At 40.1% G+C, this 19,269-nt stretch overlaps 3 protein-coding genes across 11 annotated transcripts in view; 1 reads left to right on the top strand and 2 right to left on the bottom strand.

Annotated features, from left to right (window-relative positions):
* Positions 1–1,224: 1,224 nt before the first annotated feature.
* On the bottom strand, positions 1,225–7,695 carry LOC104935969 (synaptotagmin-1-like). Its single transcript, XM_019273762.2, has 9 exons — positions 7,410–7,695; positions 5,981–6,156; positions 3,908–4,089; positions 3,345–3,461; positions 3,035–3,202; positions 2,760–2,927; positions 2,280–2,397; positions 1,799–1,932; positions 1,225–1,701 (listed from the first exon to the last, which is right to left on the bottom strand). Exons 2-9 carry the CDS (start codon positions 6,126–6,128, stop codon positions 1,495–1,497), a joined length of 1,242 nt encoding a protein of 413 aa, XP_019129307.1. The 5' UTR covers positions 6,129–6,156; positions 7,410–7,695; the 3' UTR covers positions 1,225–1,494.
* Positions 7,696–9,853: 2,158 nt separating this feature from the next.
* On the top strand, positions 9,854–15,715 carry bbs10 (Bardet-Biedl syndrome 10). 8 transcript variants are annotated; one of them, XM_027272929.1, is made up of 5 exons: positions 9,854–10,062; positions 11,222–11,304; positions 12,225–12,424; positions 12,517–13,455; positions 13,620–15,715. In XM_027272929.1, exons 2-5 carry the CDS (start codon positions 11,248–11,250, stop codon positions 14,431–14,433), a joined length of 2,010 nt encoding a protein of 669 aa, XP_027128730.1. In that variant the 5' UTR covers positions 9,854–10,062; positions 11,222–11,247; the 3' UTR covers positions 14,434–15,715. The 8 variants fall into 8 exon arrangements, with proteins under 8 accessions (XP_027128730.1, XP_027128731.1, XP_027128729.1 ...); XM_027272930.1 differs by having other exon boundaries at positions 11,222–11,330; XM_027272928.1 differs by having other exon boundaries at positions 11,205–11,304.
* The window catches only part of cd9a (CD9 molecule a), a 6,235-nt gene continuing 2,585 nt past the window's right edge, over positions 15,620–19,269 (bottom strand). For both annotated transcript variants that reach the window (XM_027272935.1, XM_027272936.1), the window contains exons 2-8: positions 18,851–18,953; positions 18,637–18,734; positions 18,145–18,219; positions 17,818–17,919; positions 17,122–17,211; positions 16,690–16,773; positions 15,620–16,590 (exon numbers count right to left, since the gene is read on the bottom strand). In XM_027272935.1, coding sequence (XP_027128736.1) covers positions 16,525–16,590; positions 16,690–16,773; positions 17,122–17,211; positions 17,818–17,919; positions 18,145–18,219; positions 18,637–18,734; positions 18,851–18,953 — 618 coding nt within the window. In that variant the 3' untranslated portion in view covers positions 15,620–16,524. The remainder of the gene's footprint in view (positions 16,591–16,689; positions 16,774–17,121; positions 17,212–17,817; positions 17,920–18,144; positions 18,220–18,636; positions 18,735–18,850; positions 18,954–19,269) is intronic.

Below are 19,269 nucleotides of genomic sequence, written 5' to 3'. Positions count from 1 at the left end.
TTAGCTACTAATGTAACTGGTGTAGGGTTAGCTCCTCTTTGTGCATTCAGCAGTTATTTTAAACTATCTAACTTTACCTTTTATTTAGTATGACTGTTTGTTTAACGTCTTGTTGACGACTAGTTTATTGTAATAATGCTAAACTATCAGGTAGGTTAACTATAAATAAAGATAGTCAAGTCCGTTTGGCTCTGCCATGCTGTTGAGTTGAGGGAAAAGCCATAATGTCCATAAAATTAGATTCATATACAAAGAATTTTAGTTAAATATACGTACTTTCTTCTTATATATATATATATATATATTATATATATATATATATGATAAGCTATTAGTTTACTCAATTGTATTTTTGAAAGAAATTATATAAAACCATATACAGCATATAGTGCTGACCTAATGCAATATTTCCCAATAATACTATTATGAAGCTCATAATATGTACTGAAATAAAATGTGAAAATATGAGTGAGGACACTGCACTGAATTTCGTCTGCACATCTCTGCTCTTTATCAAAGAGGCAGAGAAGAAAATGTTACCATGCGTGACCACACAAGATGGATGAGGCTTTACTGCTCGTTTTATATGCTTGCTTTCACAAGTAAACTATAAAAGAATAAGAATATCACGCTGAACGCAGCATAGATAATAACTGAAAACCAGAAACATTAATCACTGGATTCCAGTGCTTCAGTTTCAGGGTCTTGATGTTGTGCACACACTCTAGGACATTTGATTAAAATTGAGCCATTGACATAATTATGAGTAATACCTGCCCTTGTCCTACTATTACAAATCAAAATGTCAACTATGAAAAAGGTCTTTTATTCATAATTTCTCGCCTACCAAAGACCAAGACGGTGAAAAAATATTTGAACATGTTCTTGTTGGCCCGTTCTGCCACTTTGAGTGTAATGTAATAGAGAGGCCTGTATCTAAAATATGACGCCAAGACGCTTCTAGCCATTTCTCTCATTCTAGGCTGTACCTCACCACACTGCATGTGTCCCTTAATGTGCACTTTATAATAAATATAATTTTTATTGTAAGATGGGAATTCAGAGTACAACCTCAGGAGACATATTAGCAGTCATATGAGGATCTCATTTCACAATCCTTTGGATTGTCTCCCTCTGCAGGTTAATCACGTTTATGTCAGGCGTGGCGAACAGAAGAAAAACATACAAAGGTTTTAAAAAATTTAATACGGTTTAATAGCACTGTACATAGTGATACATCTCTGATTAAAACTCTTTGTAGCAGTTTAGGCAGAAGCAGAGGGGGAGGGGGAGAATTACTGAAGGATGAAGGCTTAAAGTCCGTAAGAGTGACTCTAATAGTGTCAAGGGTAAAACAGGGTGTTATTGGGTAGATTTACTTAGTTAAGTAGCTTAAAGGGTTTTTAGGGGAAATTAGAGGAGAGGTAGGAACATAAATTGGAAGTAGCTGAGGTAAATGCTGCAAGGTTTCATAGCTCCCCAGAGGTCACGGATTCATTTCTTGTTGGAAATTTGCGTGTTGACTTCATCAACTGATTTTAGGTTATGCCACTGAGCTATTGGCCTTCGGGGGTTAGCCAGCATGTCAGACCAGTGGCATTGCTCAGTCCCAGTGCTGTTACAGCCCAGCAGCACCTTCCCAATAGCGTCATTCTTCCCAATCTTATCATAGTCCAGCACAGTCACTGCCACCTGCACCTTCTGCAAATGAAAATACACAAAGAAGAAAATTAGTGATAATTCTGATGAATTGTTTTTGTCTGTGTGTGAGTGTGTGTGTCGCAGATATCTCGTGTACCTCTATCTGTTCACATGGCACTTCAAAGCTGAATGACTCATTGTAGTAAGGGTTCAATGTGTTCTTCTTTATCGTTGTTTTCTTTTTCTTGAGCCTTTTCCCATTTTGCATTAAGTGGATCTTCACATAAGGGTCTGATAGAGAGAACAGAGAGGTTTTATGGCAGAGCAACAGACCAGCAGCCTGGCAGTGATGCAGTAACTCCATCAGTGAAACACAACATCTATTGTAGTAGCTCCTGATAGTTTCCCCCCAAATAGAAACCGCTTGAAAGTGGACACACCACTTAAAAACAAGTTATCAGGCCTTAATGCTTAGACACGGTTAACAAACCACTGAAATGCTACATTAAAAACTGTACTTTATTGTGACATTGAGGTCTATTCTGAAAAAACTCCAGCTCTTTAGGAAAGGGAACTTGATATGGAGCCAAAACTTGTGAATGTGAATCAATTTTTTTGTTTGTTGTTGCTTGACTCACCTGATAATCCACCCACATCCATTTTCTTCAGGTTTTTGGCCTCCAGTATCACCACCGTCAGCTTCCCTGCAGTAGGCACATACCTCAAGGACAAACATATGTCTCCAAGCTTTTCGCTCTATTACAAAGGGAAAGAAGTGAGTATGTTACTGGGGAATTGTGCAGTAGCTAAATATGGATTCACAATTACATTTTTAAAAGCACTGAAGCCGAAATATCAACATCACAAGAGGCTATATTCTTCCACAGAGACAGGGGTGCTTCAAAAACAGACTATTCTGTGCAGCTCCTGGTTTTGAAATTAAGTCAGAAAGTATTTGACTTTACTCATGCAAAAGAAACGTCAAGCTTAGAAAATTGTGTCCACTGAATAACAATTTTGGAAAACCGAAAAGCTAGATTTGCTTTGTCCTATTCAACTTGTACATTCTCTTTTTAAAGTTTGACTCCTCTCCCCATCCTCTCACGGTGTGATCCCACCTCCTCCTTCTCTGCCTTCTGCAGATCCCTCCACTCCTGCAGAGACTGGCTGAAGTCCACACTGCTCATCGGTATCTTCACAGCACCAATGGCATCGTGTTTAGAGAAACGGTCAAAGTCATACATAGTCATCACCAGTGTCTTACCACCCAGCTCTGTGTACGGTACCTACAGAACACACATCAAGGACAATTATTTGAAGCACGTCATGTGCCACGTGAACACCACGTCAGGATAAATAACTAATATTAATTTATCTTGGAGTTTTAATTTACCTTAAAGGTGAAGGTCTCATTGAAGTCAGGATTGAGGGTCTTCCGGTGGACTTTGGTTTCAAACTTTTTCTTTTTGTCCGGGAGCAGAACAAGTTTAACATAAGGGTCAGAACTACCTCCCACATCCATCGCAGGAAGTTCAGCACCCTGCAGGATGCCTACTACCAGCTAGAATGTGACAGGAATGGAAAGTTATAACAAAAGATGAGAATCTGGCCAACTGACAGAGAGAAGGAAAGTATTAAAATGGAACATTTTAAAGCTGTCAGATGGTGGGCAAAACATGTCAGCATGAATAGCAGCAGCTCACCGTATTATCTGTGAAGTTGTAGTCTAATGTGAAATGCAGCCGGCCCAGCTTCTCCTGCTCCTTGGGCTCGTTATCTGACAGCTCTGTTTCTTTGTCGCCTTCATCTTTTTTCGGTGGCTGCACACACACACACACAGATAGACATGCATCACAGACAGGTAAAATAAAAAAAGCTTTGCAAGTAATCAATGAGCACATTCTGTCAACTTGTGGAGCAGCTATTTGTGCTGTGTTCCTACAGTATATTGTATAGCATTACACAGCCAGAGGCAATTAAGCAAAGATAATGTTACCATCTAAAGTTTTTTTTTATTGTTTAAAGGAGACGGGAAATTTAACACCATCGGTCTGTTTAAATGTAACTTGCATCGTTGAAGACAGTGTAACACTCCAAAATAACCCATCTCAGACCTCAACCTTTACTACAACAGAAATGGGCAAAACATTCATTAGTTTGAACAGACACCGACAGTTTTACTACTCCTGGGTGACCCTGATGTCACGACTGAGATATGTTGCAAGGACAAAACAGACACTGTGCGACACTGTGCGTGTGTGTATACCTTGGTATAACCTGCGTTCATTTCCGTGTCAAAGTCTCCCTTGTTCTTCTCTTTTCCATGTTTCTTGTCCTTTTCTTTGTCCTTGTCCTTCTTTTTCAAGCACTTCTTCCACACACACACGGCACATGTCAGCACCAAGCTCAAACTCACAATGCAGAGGGCAGCAACAGCCCATGATGGCACTGAAAAACCACATGAACACACACACACACACATAGATGATACATAATTCATTTAAATCCTCCTTTAGTTACTATTTAGTCACTTGAATACAGCATTCAAAATGTTGCCCTGAAGCTTCCCTTCAACATAAAGCCACATTTTCCACACTGGCTGAAATCACAGACAGCGTGATCACATATACAGGGAGTGAACACACTAGAAAATGCTATAATACAGTTTTTTCCGGTTGCTAACACACTGAAATTACATGGATAGCACAAATATTTAAACTGACACACAGGGAGCAAAACCTCATCTCAAATCTCCAAAACTTGAAACACATTTTCTGCTTTACACACATTTTGCAATTCGAAATGGCACTTTTTAAGTGCACTGAACGTGGGTTCTCTGCATAAGACACAACAATCTGACATAAAGTCACATGTTTGCAGTTTCAAAACACTGCTATTTAAAATGACACTACATGAGCTCATTGGCCACTATATGTGCCACCTGGCCAAACAGGTGTTATGTAATTTTTCTTTTACAACAACAATGGAAGACATTGCTGAGAGAGGAAGAGACAGAGGTAGAGCAGTGCTGTCTAATTATTTTTGCTTTCCTCTTTATTTTATTTTTTCTGTAATTGTATTTTTCAGCTTACTGTTTTGTGGGCATATTTTAGTTCACTCCAGTGTAAATATATCTGCTGTGCATATGTTGCACTGATTTGTTAGGTGAGATTTTTTTTTTAAATATCACGTGTGTGTATCTGCAAATATTTCTGTGCATGTGAACAATCTGAAGAAGTCTCTACAGTTTGAACTATGTTAGTATTATGGCAAAGCATACTGAAGATGAGAGTGCTTTTCATTATGCACAACAGTGTGTAGTTGGTCAGACAGAAATCAGTAATACGAATGAAGTGTGTGCCATCTGGTGCAAAAGTTTGATTTTGATTGCAGTGCTTCATTTTGCTGGATATATGAGGTGTCTTGCAGTTTGGGTGTGTGGTTTGGTGAATTGTAAAAAAAAAACTGTAAGACAGATGCTGATTCATTTTGGTGATGTTATATACTGGATTACAGTGTATTGCAAGATGTTTAAAATTTGTCCATCTCCTATGTATTCAGCTTGTTCTAAAGCATCATTGAACTGATATATGACTCTGATATCAAGTGACATATTCAAATACAAGATGACTTACAATTCTGATTCACCGTACATGCACCTTGCATTACAAGCACAACTCTGGCACTTCTGAACGAACGAAAAGAACGTCCACACAAGAGAAGACAAACAGATAATGCAGCTCTGCCAGAAGAGATTACTGTAGACAACCGCACACTTGTTTGGTCTTTGCATACGGTATGTGACTCGCGTTCAGTCACACATTTCGTGAAAACAAGGCACTCGCAGCACCCTTTACTTTACATTACTTTAATAAAAACCTCCTGTAAAAATACAGATAGTACGCTCTTTAAAATATAGCTCTGGAGAGAATAAAAAAGTGTATTCATAGCTACCTATATACCTATAATACCGATATCTAAATCTAAAGTTCTAAATCTAAAGAATCAAAAAGTTTTCTTGGGCCATGCACACAGTGAATTCAGTTGAGTATCTTCATAATATATTTGCAGCAGATTGCTCTAAAGAATCATTCAAACTTCACATTATTTGCTCAAATCCATTTTAGATATCTGAGCTGAGTTTTCAAAAGTTTTATTTCATTTAAATTCTTCAAACAAGACAGTACCTCTAGGGTTATACTCGGCTCTGGTGACTGGATATTTGACCCAAATGTGTTTTAAGGTGCAGCTTTCACTGGCAGCTCCAGTACAGTACATTGGTGCAATCGTATACATTTATGCCCACGGGACTGAAGAACAAGTTAGGTGACTAACTCACTGTGGACGCTGCGTAGTTCACTCATGAATTTCTTTGGATTGTGGCCTCCAGATTGTTTTTGGTCTGGGGTGGGTGTTGCACTTGGCATGTGAGCTGTGGTAGTAGGGATGCCCAGTGCAGCTGGGGCAGCTCGGTGGTTGCCAGTCATTATTTGTGGAGTTACAGCAGATCCAAAACTGGCAGAGAAACAGAAATAGAAAAAAAGATGACAAAATAACAACCTGTGCAATATATATGAAACGTTACACTAACAAAACAGAAATGGGCACATCTGTAAATGTCCAAATGTGCAAAACTCAACACCGTCCAAACAAACCACATAAACACACATACACACTCGAGCAGAGTTTCCATAAATGTTATTGATCAGATGTATTTGAAGCAATAATCTGCTTATAGACACTGTATAGCCATCAGTGTCAAATGACTTCTCCTGTTTCTGCTGGCCTGGCACTAATACTTGAACACAGGATGTGCAAGTCGCTGTCTCTGCCAAACCTGCTGATATGGAGGTGGGGGTAGAGGGGAGGGGAAGAGAGGAGAGAAGTGAAGTTGAAGTCTCACGCGTGGACCACTGCTGTTCCACAGTGAGCTGCCAGAGGTGAGAATCATGTGCAAAGGTCAAACTCAACAGCGAAGATTAACAATGTAGAAAAAAAAAAGGTCCCACTGCTGCCAGGACTCGTCACCCAAGTGCACGATTTGTTTTGATGTGATATTTTCTATTCTGCAGACATCACAGGTATTGAGTATCTGGGGTTGAGTCAGCAGATCTGATCTCACATCCAAGCGAACATTGATCCGAGTTTATGCCTTCTTTTTCAGGATTATTCCCCAGTTTTTTTTTTTTTTTCACAAAAAGACAAACAGATGCCAGCTGCAAGAGCAAACAGGAGAATTCAAGGTGCACCAAAGGAACAGGTAGTGATGGTTTATATTACGTTATATGCCAAAGTGATCATTATTGCATGCATATTTATATATATAAAACATACATTTGTCATCTTTCTCTCTGCAGAGGTGAAAATGAATGAGGTGTTGAACATCTTGTACATCTGATCTAACAAGGTGGCAAATTCATCACAGTATATGAAATATAATGTCACTAGAGAAAAGCTTTTTATTTAAAAAACGAAAGTCTAAGACAAAAAACAACCTTGTTTTTAACTTGACATGCAAAAATCTTTCAGCAGAAGTGAAAGAGAATTCATTAAACTTGAGCTTAAACTAATAAATGACCATGACGATTGTGTTGTTGCATTGCAGCCAATATCCAGTAAACGACAGAATTACCTGCACAGACCTATGTGCCTTCCATGCATCCATGAGTTTACACGCAGTTACCATTCAGAAAGAAGTCAAAGTGCTTTTGATTGATGAATCAAAGAGAAAAAAAAAGCAACAACAAACAAAGGATCCAAAGACATACCTGTATTCAGTCGCCCCTGCAGCAGTGTTTTGACTCACAGGTACTCCTATTCCTTACAGCGAGGTGGAGGAGGAGAAAGGATGACAAGACCAGTGAGGGCAGGAGAGGTGGGGGGGGGGGGGACAGTGAGGTAAGAGAGTTTTGTGTCTCACTAGTTCTTAGACATCAAGAAGAGGAGTGCAGGTGTGTGAAAGCTGGATTAAGAGAGAGAGAGAGAGAAAGTGGGAGGGAGGGTAGGACAAGATAGTGCTGGGGTTGGGATAGGTGGCATTGCAGCCCGGTCATCTTTTGCTGCTTCCCTCTGTCTTTGTGTGCATGCTGTGTGTTTGGGCGATTGTGTTCTTTTCTGTCCATTCAGGTCTCATGGGAGAAATGATGCTCATTTCTGACGGCCCACCTCTTGTGACCTCTGTCCCATCCCTACAGGTCACCCTCACCGGGCCACTGATGCATATTCATTAGTGTAGTGACATGGCTTTTTAAAGGCTCGTTAGCATAGTGAAAGTTCAGCAATAGAGGACATTTACATTCAGAGTGGACAGCTCCATTGGTGTGTGCGCGCATCTGTACATCTGGCAGTATCTGCAGAACTGTCTCATACTTTCTATGTATAGATGATGTTGCCTGATTTAGAAACTTAGGATGTGGTTTCTGCAGCAACACAGAGATCAAGTTCCGGCCCCGCCCCGTTCACCTTGAGGTACCAGAGACGCACAGAGATACTGTACAGAAGGAGGGATGAGACAGAGGGAAAGAGAGAGGGTAGGGGGAAGGGCAGGAAAGCGAGAGCTCAACATAACCTTTGCCTGTGATATGTAAAAATATACTCTCCAAGTATTTCTTTTGTTTATGAAAAACATTTTAGATCAACTACATAAAGTGTGCAACTTGTGACACAGTTTGGAGGCCAGCCGTCTCAAGCCCATGTTCGGATCTTGAACTGACATCTTGACATGTTTTGACCTTAGCACATGTATTTGTGCTGCTATGGGGAAGTCTAACTGAGAGAAAGATTTCCTTTACAAGCAAGGTCTGACAATAATTATGATAATATATAACATCAAAACAAGACAGTCAGACAAAGCAGTCATCCAATTTAAAAATCCTTACAAATATAAAAAATCTGGTGTCGTGGTTATTAGCTCTGAAATCAGCTGATGATGTTCAGTATCTTTGCTGACAGGATGTACTGAAGCTGAGGGAATATACTAAAAATAAACCTCAGCAAATTCTAAAGATTAAACTAAGATTTTCATTTGCAGTCAACCGCAACACATTGAATTAAAGTACATGTTTTACTGATTACATTAACGATAGTGTTATGTTATGTTAGTTATGTTTACCTGTAAGCGACGACAGTTAAACATTTTGCCAGCATGGACAATGCCACAGTAACCCTAAAACTGAAACAGCTAAAAAGAATTCAGCCATCATTCATTTTATAATTTGCACTTCCACAAAAAGGCATGTAGTTCTGCAAATTTACTTATATATGTTTCTACATCTAGCGCCACTGTTATTAACCCTGTAAAGGCAGTTAGGGTATAAATTACATATGTAAACATGTATATATACACATTTGCAATATATAATCACAAAACACTCACACTGAGCATATAGAATAGAAGAATAGATACTTCATTGATCCCTTGAGAGAAAATTCTTTTTTTAAATATGCATTTTACCCAAAATACAACCACTCACACACAAAGGGCTCATAAACATGAGAAATGCGAATGTGAGAGATGGTGGAGTGAACGGCAGCCACACATAGCAGCGCCCTGGGAGCAGCTAGGGGTTCGGTACCTTGCTCAAGGGCACCTCGGTAGTGCCAAGGAGGTGAGCTGGCACCATGACCACTTCCTAAACCAAATCCCTACAGACTGAGCTACTGCTGCCCCCAAATATTCATATACATATAATAATCATGATTATACTTCATGCCAGAGATGTCCAAAGTACGGTCCAGGGGCCAATCACAGCCTGCGGTCACAAACGTGACCACATATCCCCTGTCCTGGCGTTGCTACATTGGCTCCCGGTTGCTTTTAGAATAGATTTCAAAATGTTACTCTTTGTTTTTAAAGCTCGTAACAGCTCAGCCCCCCAGTATTTGACTAAGCTTCTCCACATCCACACCCCCGCCAGAACTTTGAAATCCTCGAGTCAGCTGCTACTGGTCGGCCCTAAAACAAAACCGAAAACCAAAGGTGACCGAGCCTTTGTGGCGGCGGCCCTAGGCTCTGGAATAACTTGCCCTGGCACATCCTGGTAAATCCTCCCTAAAAACCCACCTTTTAACCAAGTTTAAATATCTTAGCATTTATCTTAACCTTCTGTAATTATGGTATTATATGCATTATATGTTAATTATAACATGCACAGCACTTTGGTCAACCTCAGTGCTTTATAAATAAAGTTTGAGTTGAGTTTGGGCACCCCTGCTTTATGCAATACTTTTACACATTGGTCCCTGCACAGTTTACAGGACTTCCAACATTGTTCCTGTTTTCAGGGACTGAACATCAACTCATACCTCCACCCGCCTGGTGGCGACAGTCACATTTGATTTGAGGTCACAGCTGCGCTGCAAACCACCGAAGAAGTCTCGTCTCTAGGATACAGAGGAAGCGTGCCTGCTGACGGACTGATGGTGAGTACCCGCACATTAAAACATGATTTTCTTGGGAATTAACGAGGTATTCTGGTTTTTATGACAGCTATAAAATCGTGTTTTTAAAGTCATTTCTGTGGTTTGTAATTAAACACGATCTCCGAGCCGCTGACGAGTGGATAACTACTTAGATAACCAGCTAGCAGATGCTAACGCTGTCTACGTGACTCGTTCAGTCAAATGACACGACAGAGGAAGTTCAACACAATGCAACATAAACACTTATCACTAAGAAACGTGATATTGTGTGATATTCATGACATTATAGTGCAGTCACCACATCTCTAGGACCTAACTATCCCATCAAAAGCTTTACATAACTCTAATTAAAGGCTTGCATCTGTTTTTGTAGTTCAATACTAGCAGAATATTTACTGCTGGTGTTTTGTACATGCATGCAAGTCTGCACACAGTATGCAGTGTCAGTGTATTTTTAGTGTAAAGTTTCTTAACATGAATGAACGATTAAAAAAAAGAAGAAGAAAAGTGAACAAACTTAAAAGATATATAAAATGTTCAATCATAATAAATTAACATCATCCACTCAAAACAATGAAAACAGCAGATTTTTTTTTAACTTAGCTGCACATACTGTATGTCAACAATATTTTTCGTTTTTAACTTAGCTGCACATACTGTATGTCAACAATATTTTTCGGGGCCCCTGTCAGTCGTTGGCCCTTGACAACTTTTCCCCCCTATACGGCGCCACTGTAGTCTGTGTACGGTTACACACAGCTGGTTACAGGTAATCCACTGATGGTTAGTTAAAATAAAGTCTATATATATATATATATACTACCACAGCAATGAGCTGCAGCCTGCAGCAGTTTGTAGACATGAAGCTTACATAAAGTCTAAACATTCTTCACTCACTCTGAGGATTTAAATTGCTCATGTTTGACTATTGTTAGAGTGTTTTCTTATTTGATGTACGATTGTTTCTCTGTAATAATAATAACAATACATTTTGTTTCATAGGCGCCTTTCTGTCACCCAAGGACACCTTACAATAAATGAGAGTAGACAGCAAATAACAAAAACAAACCATAAAAGTATATCAAATTACAAAAATACAACATTAAAAACAGGTTAAAATAGGAAAAGGCTATTTTAAACAGGTGGGTTTTGAGTGCAGACTCGACAGACTGGACAGTGAGGTGAATGGAGGAGGAAGATCTGAGGGAGCAGCAACATGGAGAAGATCTGAGAGATATGGTGGTGCGAGGTTATGGATGGCTTTGAATGTGAGCAGAAGGGTTTTGTAGTTGATGCAGGATTTGACCGGGAGCCAGTGGAGCTGTTGCAGGACAGGAGTGATGTGGTGGATGGAAGGGGTTCTGGTGATAATGTGGGCAGCTGCATGTAACCTATGACCTAGGACATGTGTATTAATAGTTAGGAGCCACCGTGTCTAGAATAGTGCATAGATAGGAGACAACATGGGACTAACAGGTGCTTACATCTAGTACAGCATAAACTTCCTACATAAGGAGTCGTAACTGGAACATAGTCTTTGTTCATTCTGCAGCATTGAACCAGTAGCATGATAGCATGCAATAAATTATATACTGTAGATAAAGTTTGCACGCAAACACGGTAATAAATAATATATTAAAGCATCATAAAAATGATAAATCACTTTGGGTAATCTGTTTAGGAGTGAATATTATACTGGGCACAGCTATTACAGTACTGTGTTAATTATTCATGAGTAATACATGCTCGTTCTACTAACTTGCAGTTGGAAGTCAGGCTGCCTTTTGCAGCCTGCAGTAATACATTAATATTTAAAATTTAAGAGCATTGCTCTTGAAATATAAACAAATATTCGAAATTGACACCTGCCATTCATCAGATGTTGGTAAAATACAACTCTGCTGCATAAATGATGTAGTTTTCATGTCTACTTGTTGCATTTTGAGCCAGTAGTATTTGAATGCCTCTCGTGTTGCCTTCTGTTGTTTTTCGCAATGATTCAAAAGCCTATATTCGGACACTGCCTGTGATGCCAAATCAAAAGAGTGAGTCATTAGATTAGTGATCCTGTGTCATGTGCTTGTTTATAAAACGTATATTTATTTTTTGCAACTGATAGTTCGAACAGTTAACAATCCAAACTCGGCCTTTGTGCCTTCCAGAGTCTAGGGATGGTGCCAGTGGAGCGTCTCCACCTGAAACATGTTCTGCAGACGGTGTGTGTGTTGGAGTCAGTCATCCTCCGCAGTTTTGGACCTGAAGGAGGACAAGTGCTGTTCATTCGAGACACAGGACAAGCTATGTTGAGCCGCAGTGGGGCTCGCATTCTCGCAGCACTACGACTGGAGCATCCGCTTGCCAGGTAACAGAGATTAATTTACTGTGTGATAATCTTTGTCGAGTGACATTTTCTCTTTTGATGTATTTGTGTGTTGTTGTTTTTTTTAATATTAGGATGGTGGTGGAGTGTGTCTTGAAACACAGCATCATAACAGGCGACGGATCCAAGACCTTTATCTTACTGCTGGCGTCATTACTAAGGATGATTCATGCAACAGCCTGCAAGGAATCTAACGTGTCTCAAACCTACAGCTCCAGGGATGCAGCAGAGGCTGCCACTGCCAGGCACTTGGCTGATGAATTGCTGGTATTTGCTTTGGAGAAGCTGGGTGATCTAATTGCTTTCGGAGTGGTCCCTTATGGGTGTTGTCTTTCATGGGAGGATTTCACTGCGAAAACACAATTGCCAGCTCAAACAAACAATCACTGTGTGCAAAAGGTGCTGGCATCATTCTTTCGTTCACGCCTGGGTCACACCCACTGTGATTTTTTTAGCAACCTCACTTGTGAACTGCTCACACAGTTTAAAAATAACCAACCTTCCTTATCACTTCAGTTTGTAAATGACAATTTGCCTGCACTGCATACACCTGTGTCAGGCTTCCCTATTAGTTGTTCACGTTTGATTGAGGGGCAGATCATTCACAGGGACTTTGCTACGCCCTGCCCTAAGACTGACCATCAGCCAGTTAAAGCTGTAGTTTTCACTGGGTACCTGCAACGAAAATTGCTCATCGCAGGAGAAGTGCTGGAGCTGGAATGTGGAAATATTGCGCAATTTAATGCCTGGGCAGAAAGGTCGCTAGAGTGTGTCATCGCAAATCTTCAAAGTTTGGGTATCTCTGTGCTCCTGTCTGCAGTCAAACAGTCTGCTGCCGTCCTGGCTTTAGCTTCACAGGCAGACATGTGCATTGTGGAGTGTGTCAGTGAAGATGAGCTGTCTCTCTTTGCCCAGCTAAGTGGGGCCAGACCTGTTTCAGACTGCTCGATGATTGAACCAGACCAGATTGCTACACTGACCTTTTGCCGACCAATACTGCTGGGAGCACATAGGTATGAAAACATGCCTCTGTTTCTCACTCATATATTGTGTATATACAAAGTCACACATATGCATGCAGGAAATATCTGTGGATTACACATAACTGTAAACTCTAGAGCTTTCTTTTTCTGGTTGGTTTGATTAATGGAAGACACGTTTTCTCCCTCTTTCATAGGTATGTCCATGTGGCTTTCCATGATTCAGAGGAACGAGTAATGGTCACACCCTGCAGTCTGGTCATTTGTGGTCCAGGTGAAGGGCACACTGATCAGTATGTATGTGCATTTCGAGATGCCATCCGCATGCTACTTTCAACTTGGGAGCCCATGAGTATGACTGCAGTTAGAGCATCAAAGAGGACCTTGCAGTCAAACAAAAGCACGTCTTTACATACAGAAAATCAGCTCCCCGACGCAGCTCCCTTCCAGCAGTGTGTGTTGGAACCAGGCTGTGTTATACCTGCTGGTGGGACATTTGAGTTTCTTTTGAACCATGTCCTACTACAACATGGCCGCAGTTCCTCAATTTCTCATGACACAAATATGGGTATCCCTGCCGTTTCCCAGCTCTTGGCAAAGGCTTTGCTGAGCGTGCCACGACAGATTTACTTCCACAGTCCACGATGTTTCCTGCAGACTCAAACAAGGCTCCTGAGTTTTATTGAAAACCATTCCCACCCTCTCAGCCTCATACACAAACAAGAACACAACACAGTCCTCGTACAGGGTCAGGATGTATGTCCTCTAGAGGAGGGCAAACAAAGCATTCATTGTTGTAGAGAGGATGATGTGTCATCAAAAAATTTTATACTGGACTTGGGACTTGAATCTGTCTCCTGTAAATACCAACTGCTTCTTTCCGTGCTGCAGTGTGTCTCTAGTCTTCTCCGGGTGGACACCATGCTTTGCACACACACCGCACTACACACACAGTCACGCAGACTTGCAAACATTTCCTGGGAAGACACAGAGGACGAGGCTGAGGAATGAGATTGAATTGTGTCCCAAGATGAAAACCATAAACATATTTTCGCTCAGTACTTGCTGAGGTATCGTTCAAAAGTTTTGCACTGTAATGCAGATTGCTACAGCAATGTTTTATTATTTATTTTTTTAATTTAGCCTCACTTTTTATGTGATGAATGTGTTTGAAATGAAAGTTCATACTTTCACTGCGATAGTAGATTACATTTCATAGAAATAATGCTGTCTGGTGTAGTTTTAGTGATTCAGTGGTTACAGTGTTTGAATTACGGTCAGGGCAATAACGGTAAAAAAAGAAAACATCAAACAACTTAATGTTAATCTCCATAGGGCAGAATGTGAAGTTGTCAGATATTTTGGTCTTGTGTTGATGTGAAGTAGTATGGTAGTGTTGATTTTGGCCTCTTTCCTCTTGAGCAGTTCTCCCCCTTATCTCAGCTTTCCTGCCCTCTTCCCTTGGCCAGTTCATATTCTGTTATCTAAAAGGAATGCACATGGAAGTACACAGAGACATCGTCTCACAAATATAAACTGCTGCTTTTTATAATCAGTGTTATCTCCATATTAGGGGCGGGGTGTCTGAAAGGGCAACTCCTGGCTGTCAACAACCAAATCAAACTATACTTCCTTTTTATCTGAGAACACTAACCACATTATCACCTAATTTGGAATTATGGGGAAAAAAAAGGGAAATAGTGATTTATTAGAAATGAACCATGACTCACTACCATACACAAATGTGTAGTGTTTACGCTAATCAGTGCGCTCCCAGTTACTCAGAATTTTCCGTGAATTAATTATCAAGGGATATATCGGAGACAAAGACAGTCCTTGGCTTTGTTTGTGTTTTGGATCAAACTCTGCATGAGTCACACTTGATGGTCACAAATATCAAAGAGGGGAAAGCGGGAATGGAGTATTAACAATGTTTTGGTTTTTTTCCCACTGTACACCAGGAGAAGAATCTGAATGTTGTTTATAATCAAGGCACTCACACCCTTCTAGCGCTACACACCCCCTTAAACTTACAAAGCTAAATCTAAGCAAGCGGATTCAGTGTGTCAATTTAGTAATAAAGATTTTGCAATATAGTTAATGAACTTTACTCAGTGACCTGCTGAAACTTACAGCTCATTTGACTGTTGCTCTGTGTATGTGAGTAATTGCCATAATGTAATAACATCAGAATGGACTCGGTTGGTTTGGTTTATTTGGTACTCATTATTTTTCATCTCTGTAAAACATAGTGTGTATGGTATAAATCAACCCAATCTCTGTAAAATGAAAATGACATTATAAAATACATCATCAAACTGCATGTACCATACAATCACCTAAGTGTATAAATCTTTTACAAATAATACAAAAAAAGAACACATTTACAAAACATGACAGAAAAATTAAAGGCGTTTTTGAAAGGGCAAGTTAGGAAATGCAGAAAGAAAGGAAGGAACAAATTAAATGTCACAATTAAGGATCCGAAATGCTACTATAATACCAAGCTGGAACAAACCACAGTCACCACAGTTCACAGCTCGGCATTCAGGTGGCTACTAGTCACCATTGACTTCAGTGTAACAAAAAGAAACTAGTATTTCATTGGCTATTGCTGTATTGTGCTGAAGTGGTGATGGGAATTTCATTGGCTACTGCTGTATTATGCTGAAGTGGTGGTGGTGGTGCCTTTTTATGACCCTGGTCCATGTCTGTTCTTGTCAGTAAGTGAGAAATGTGATCAGTATACAATAATATGATCTTTTGTTTAGATAATTAGCAGTTCACAAACACTAATTTCAATCAAATGACCACAAAATTACACATTTCTTAACTACATTGCCACTGAAGCACAGATGACACCCATTCTATAGTTGGGCCAAATAACCACATCGCATCTATATAGTCCAGGACGGTGGGCCTAAGTGTCAGCAGCACAGTTATAACCAATGTATAATTGAATAATCAGAAATATCTGCACCCAACGTAGCTTAGGTTGTCCCCCTTGAACAAGCAGTGTTTCTATTGGCAGTGGAGAGTCAGGTGACTCTTGAAATGACATCATGCAACATTAATAAAGACTTCAGGATGTGGTGGTCAGTGTCACACCACCTCCCGAGACTTCCTGATGGCACAGCACAGGAGCATGCTAAAGATCATCCCAAACACCTGTAAGAGAGAGACACCGAACATTGTGTTTGTGTTAGGTCATGTCTGCACTGTGTTCCTCTGGGGCAGCAGTTACAGTTAAACCAATCACACACTTACCATAACAACACCAATGGTGATGCCCACTCCTCCTATGATGTGGAGCTTGGAGTCGAACACCTCATCAATTGCGTCAGGACAGCTCTGCAACACAAAGACACGTTTCCTATCAGCTTCCTCTAAATCTGAGCTGAACATGACTTGTGGAATGGCACGCAAAGCAGTCAGCCTAAGAGTATGCAGGCTCCAGTAAACCACTGTTACCATAGTAACACTGCAAGGAGGAGGAGGGAATTAGTCTGCAAAGAGGAGACTGATAAACTTGTGACACATCAGACCATCATTATGTGTCTGACATACATTAATTGCCTTGGTTCGTGAAGCATGTCTGACGTCGTTAGATCTTTTGGACGGTGCCTCATTTTCAAATAACTGGAAGTGGATCTGGATGTGTTGGCATCCAACCTATGCACATATTTAGTGTAGTTGTACCTTAGTGATTAGTTCCTCAAGTGGCTCTCCCTGGGGACAGGTGTCTTTGGCAGTATCTATTACGGTACCAGTTGGTCCGCAACAGTTAAGCTGTAAACACACACAATATCAAATATTTAAAGAACAAGATGACTTTCAGACAGAAAAACAGTACAATCATTGCGGTGTTTTGGTGAATACTTTCATTTCTGTATTATAGACCACAGCTATGAACACAGTCATGATCATAGTCTCTGGAGGACCACAGTGAAACCAGTAAAAACATTTACTAACATCACCATTTTTAGTTCCCATTTCCATCATAATGAGGTTGCTAGTACGGATAGTACAGCACATAACTCCCTCTAAAAATCAACAAAAACAAATGAATGTCTTTTTGTAATTTGGACCTGGTCTTTATACTAACCAAGGCTAATTGTCACCCAACTTTATTGCCACATTCAACACAAAAACATGAGATTGATCTTCTGATCTTAACTCTCATAAAGAAAGTGAATATGTTTTTATAAAAAGTTGAACTTTTCCTTTACGGTAATTTGCTGAATTTATCTAGTTTTGAAATGGCTGACAACAAAAGCAAAATACTTCCCGTAGGAATACACTGCATTTGCTTGCAAACACCTTTTGTGCCAGATTCCTTTTACTGTAGATAAGATCTGAGTCACTCTGGATTAGAATGAAGCAGACATGGCTCACCCCTGTTTGAATCACGCGCAGCGTCTCTTTCAAGCGCTCATCTCCCGTTGTTTTGAACTTATCGTAGGTCTCCAAGTAGAACGTTGTGATGTCTTGCACCACCTGCAACACAGCAACAATAAGTAGTATATTTTATATACGTCACTAAAGCAGCATCTTGACACTGCCTTTTAAATTCTTATTGCATGTTCTTTTTCACAGTTATTTCAATCACTCATTTATTTTTTGGTATTTTTTTCTACCTGGTGCTTTTTTCTTGTATTACCTCTGATGTACTAATTTGTATCTTTGTAATGTGCTTGTATCTTTGTGTGTTGTAAATCTTACCCTGCTTTGGTTCGAAAATCCCCAGATTCCAGCTGCAACCTCAATGGCAAATATGATAAACAGGAAGAAGAAGAACTGCACAAAGGGAAGACAAAATTAAACTCAGCTGATAGTGTAAATGTTTGTCTCCATGCGTGTGTGTGTGTGTGTGTGTGTGCATGTCCTTTGTGCGCATGTGTGAACAAGTAAGGTCATTTGGGTGTAGTTGGACCTCATTTACATAGACTCCTCCTCCTCAGAGATTTAGTACAAGAAGATTAGGGCCAGAGAGGGCAGGAAGGAGGGAGGTTGGGAGGCAACAAGTACAGGGAAATCTAGATACTCTTCTGTGGCCTTGATTCTGTTTATTAAACAATGATCAAGGCAGACATTCTCATATTTTTTAGTGAAGGTCAGTGGAATAAAAAAGTGCATTAGAGAGTATGTATGTTTGTTAAGTCAAACGATTAAGAAGGGAGAGTTACATGAGGAATAAAAAAAAGTAGTACGAACCAGTCCCAGCATACAGGGTGACTCCTGAATGGCCCCACAACATCCCAGAAAACCCACCACCATCATCAGTGCTCCAGCTCCTATCAGGATGTACACACCTACAGACACACACAGATATTTACATACTTAGTGTATTGCAGAGCAGCAACTTTACTTAAACTTTGCATAAAAGATAATCAATAGTGTTCCTGCTCAGGGACTGAGATAATCTTACCTGTGTAAAACACATATGGAGATTCTGGTCCTTCAAACAGGCCTTTGGTCTTTGGGTCTAATCTTAGCCACAGGCCTATAGCAAAGACAGCAGTGCCTGCAAGCTGAAACACAAAAAACATTTTGTTGCACTAAATGTATTAATCATACCATGCAGGCTGTCAGTCTAGGATAAATCACACTAGAGAGTGTAACAGTGGGGGTGTAGGTTCAATAAAGTGGTGAAATTAGTCATCATGTGAAAGGGATCATTCATTTACAAACAACCCTTTCTATACTTTCATAGAAACTCCTACAGTAAATCAACCAACACTGGTATTTATCTAGGTACACACATCAATGTGGCATCATATTTCAAAGAAACCCATTAAAAAATACACTCAGCTTTTCAACTTGAGACAACATCCCCTTACCAATCAC

This window comes from Larimichthys crocea, chromosome XXI, assembly GCF_000972845.2.
Source record: "Larimichthys crocea isolate SSNF chromosome XXI, L_crocea_2.0, whole genome shotgun sequence".
NCBI classification, from domain to species: Eukaryota; Metazoa; Chordata; class Actinopteri; family Sciaenidae; genus Larimichthys; species Larimichthys crocea.
Note: the sequence above shows the minus strand (reverse complement) of the source record. Positions and strands in the feature narration are given on the sequence as shown.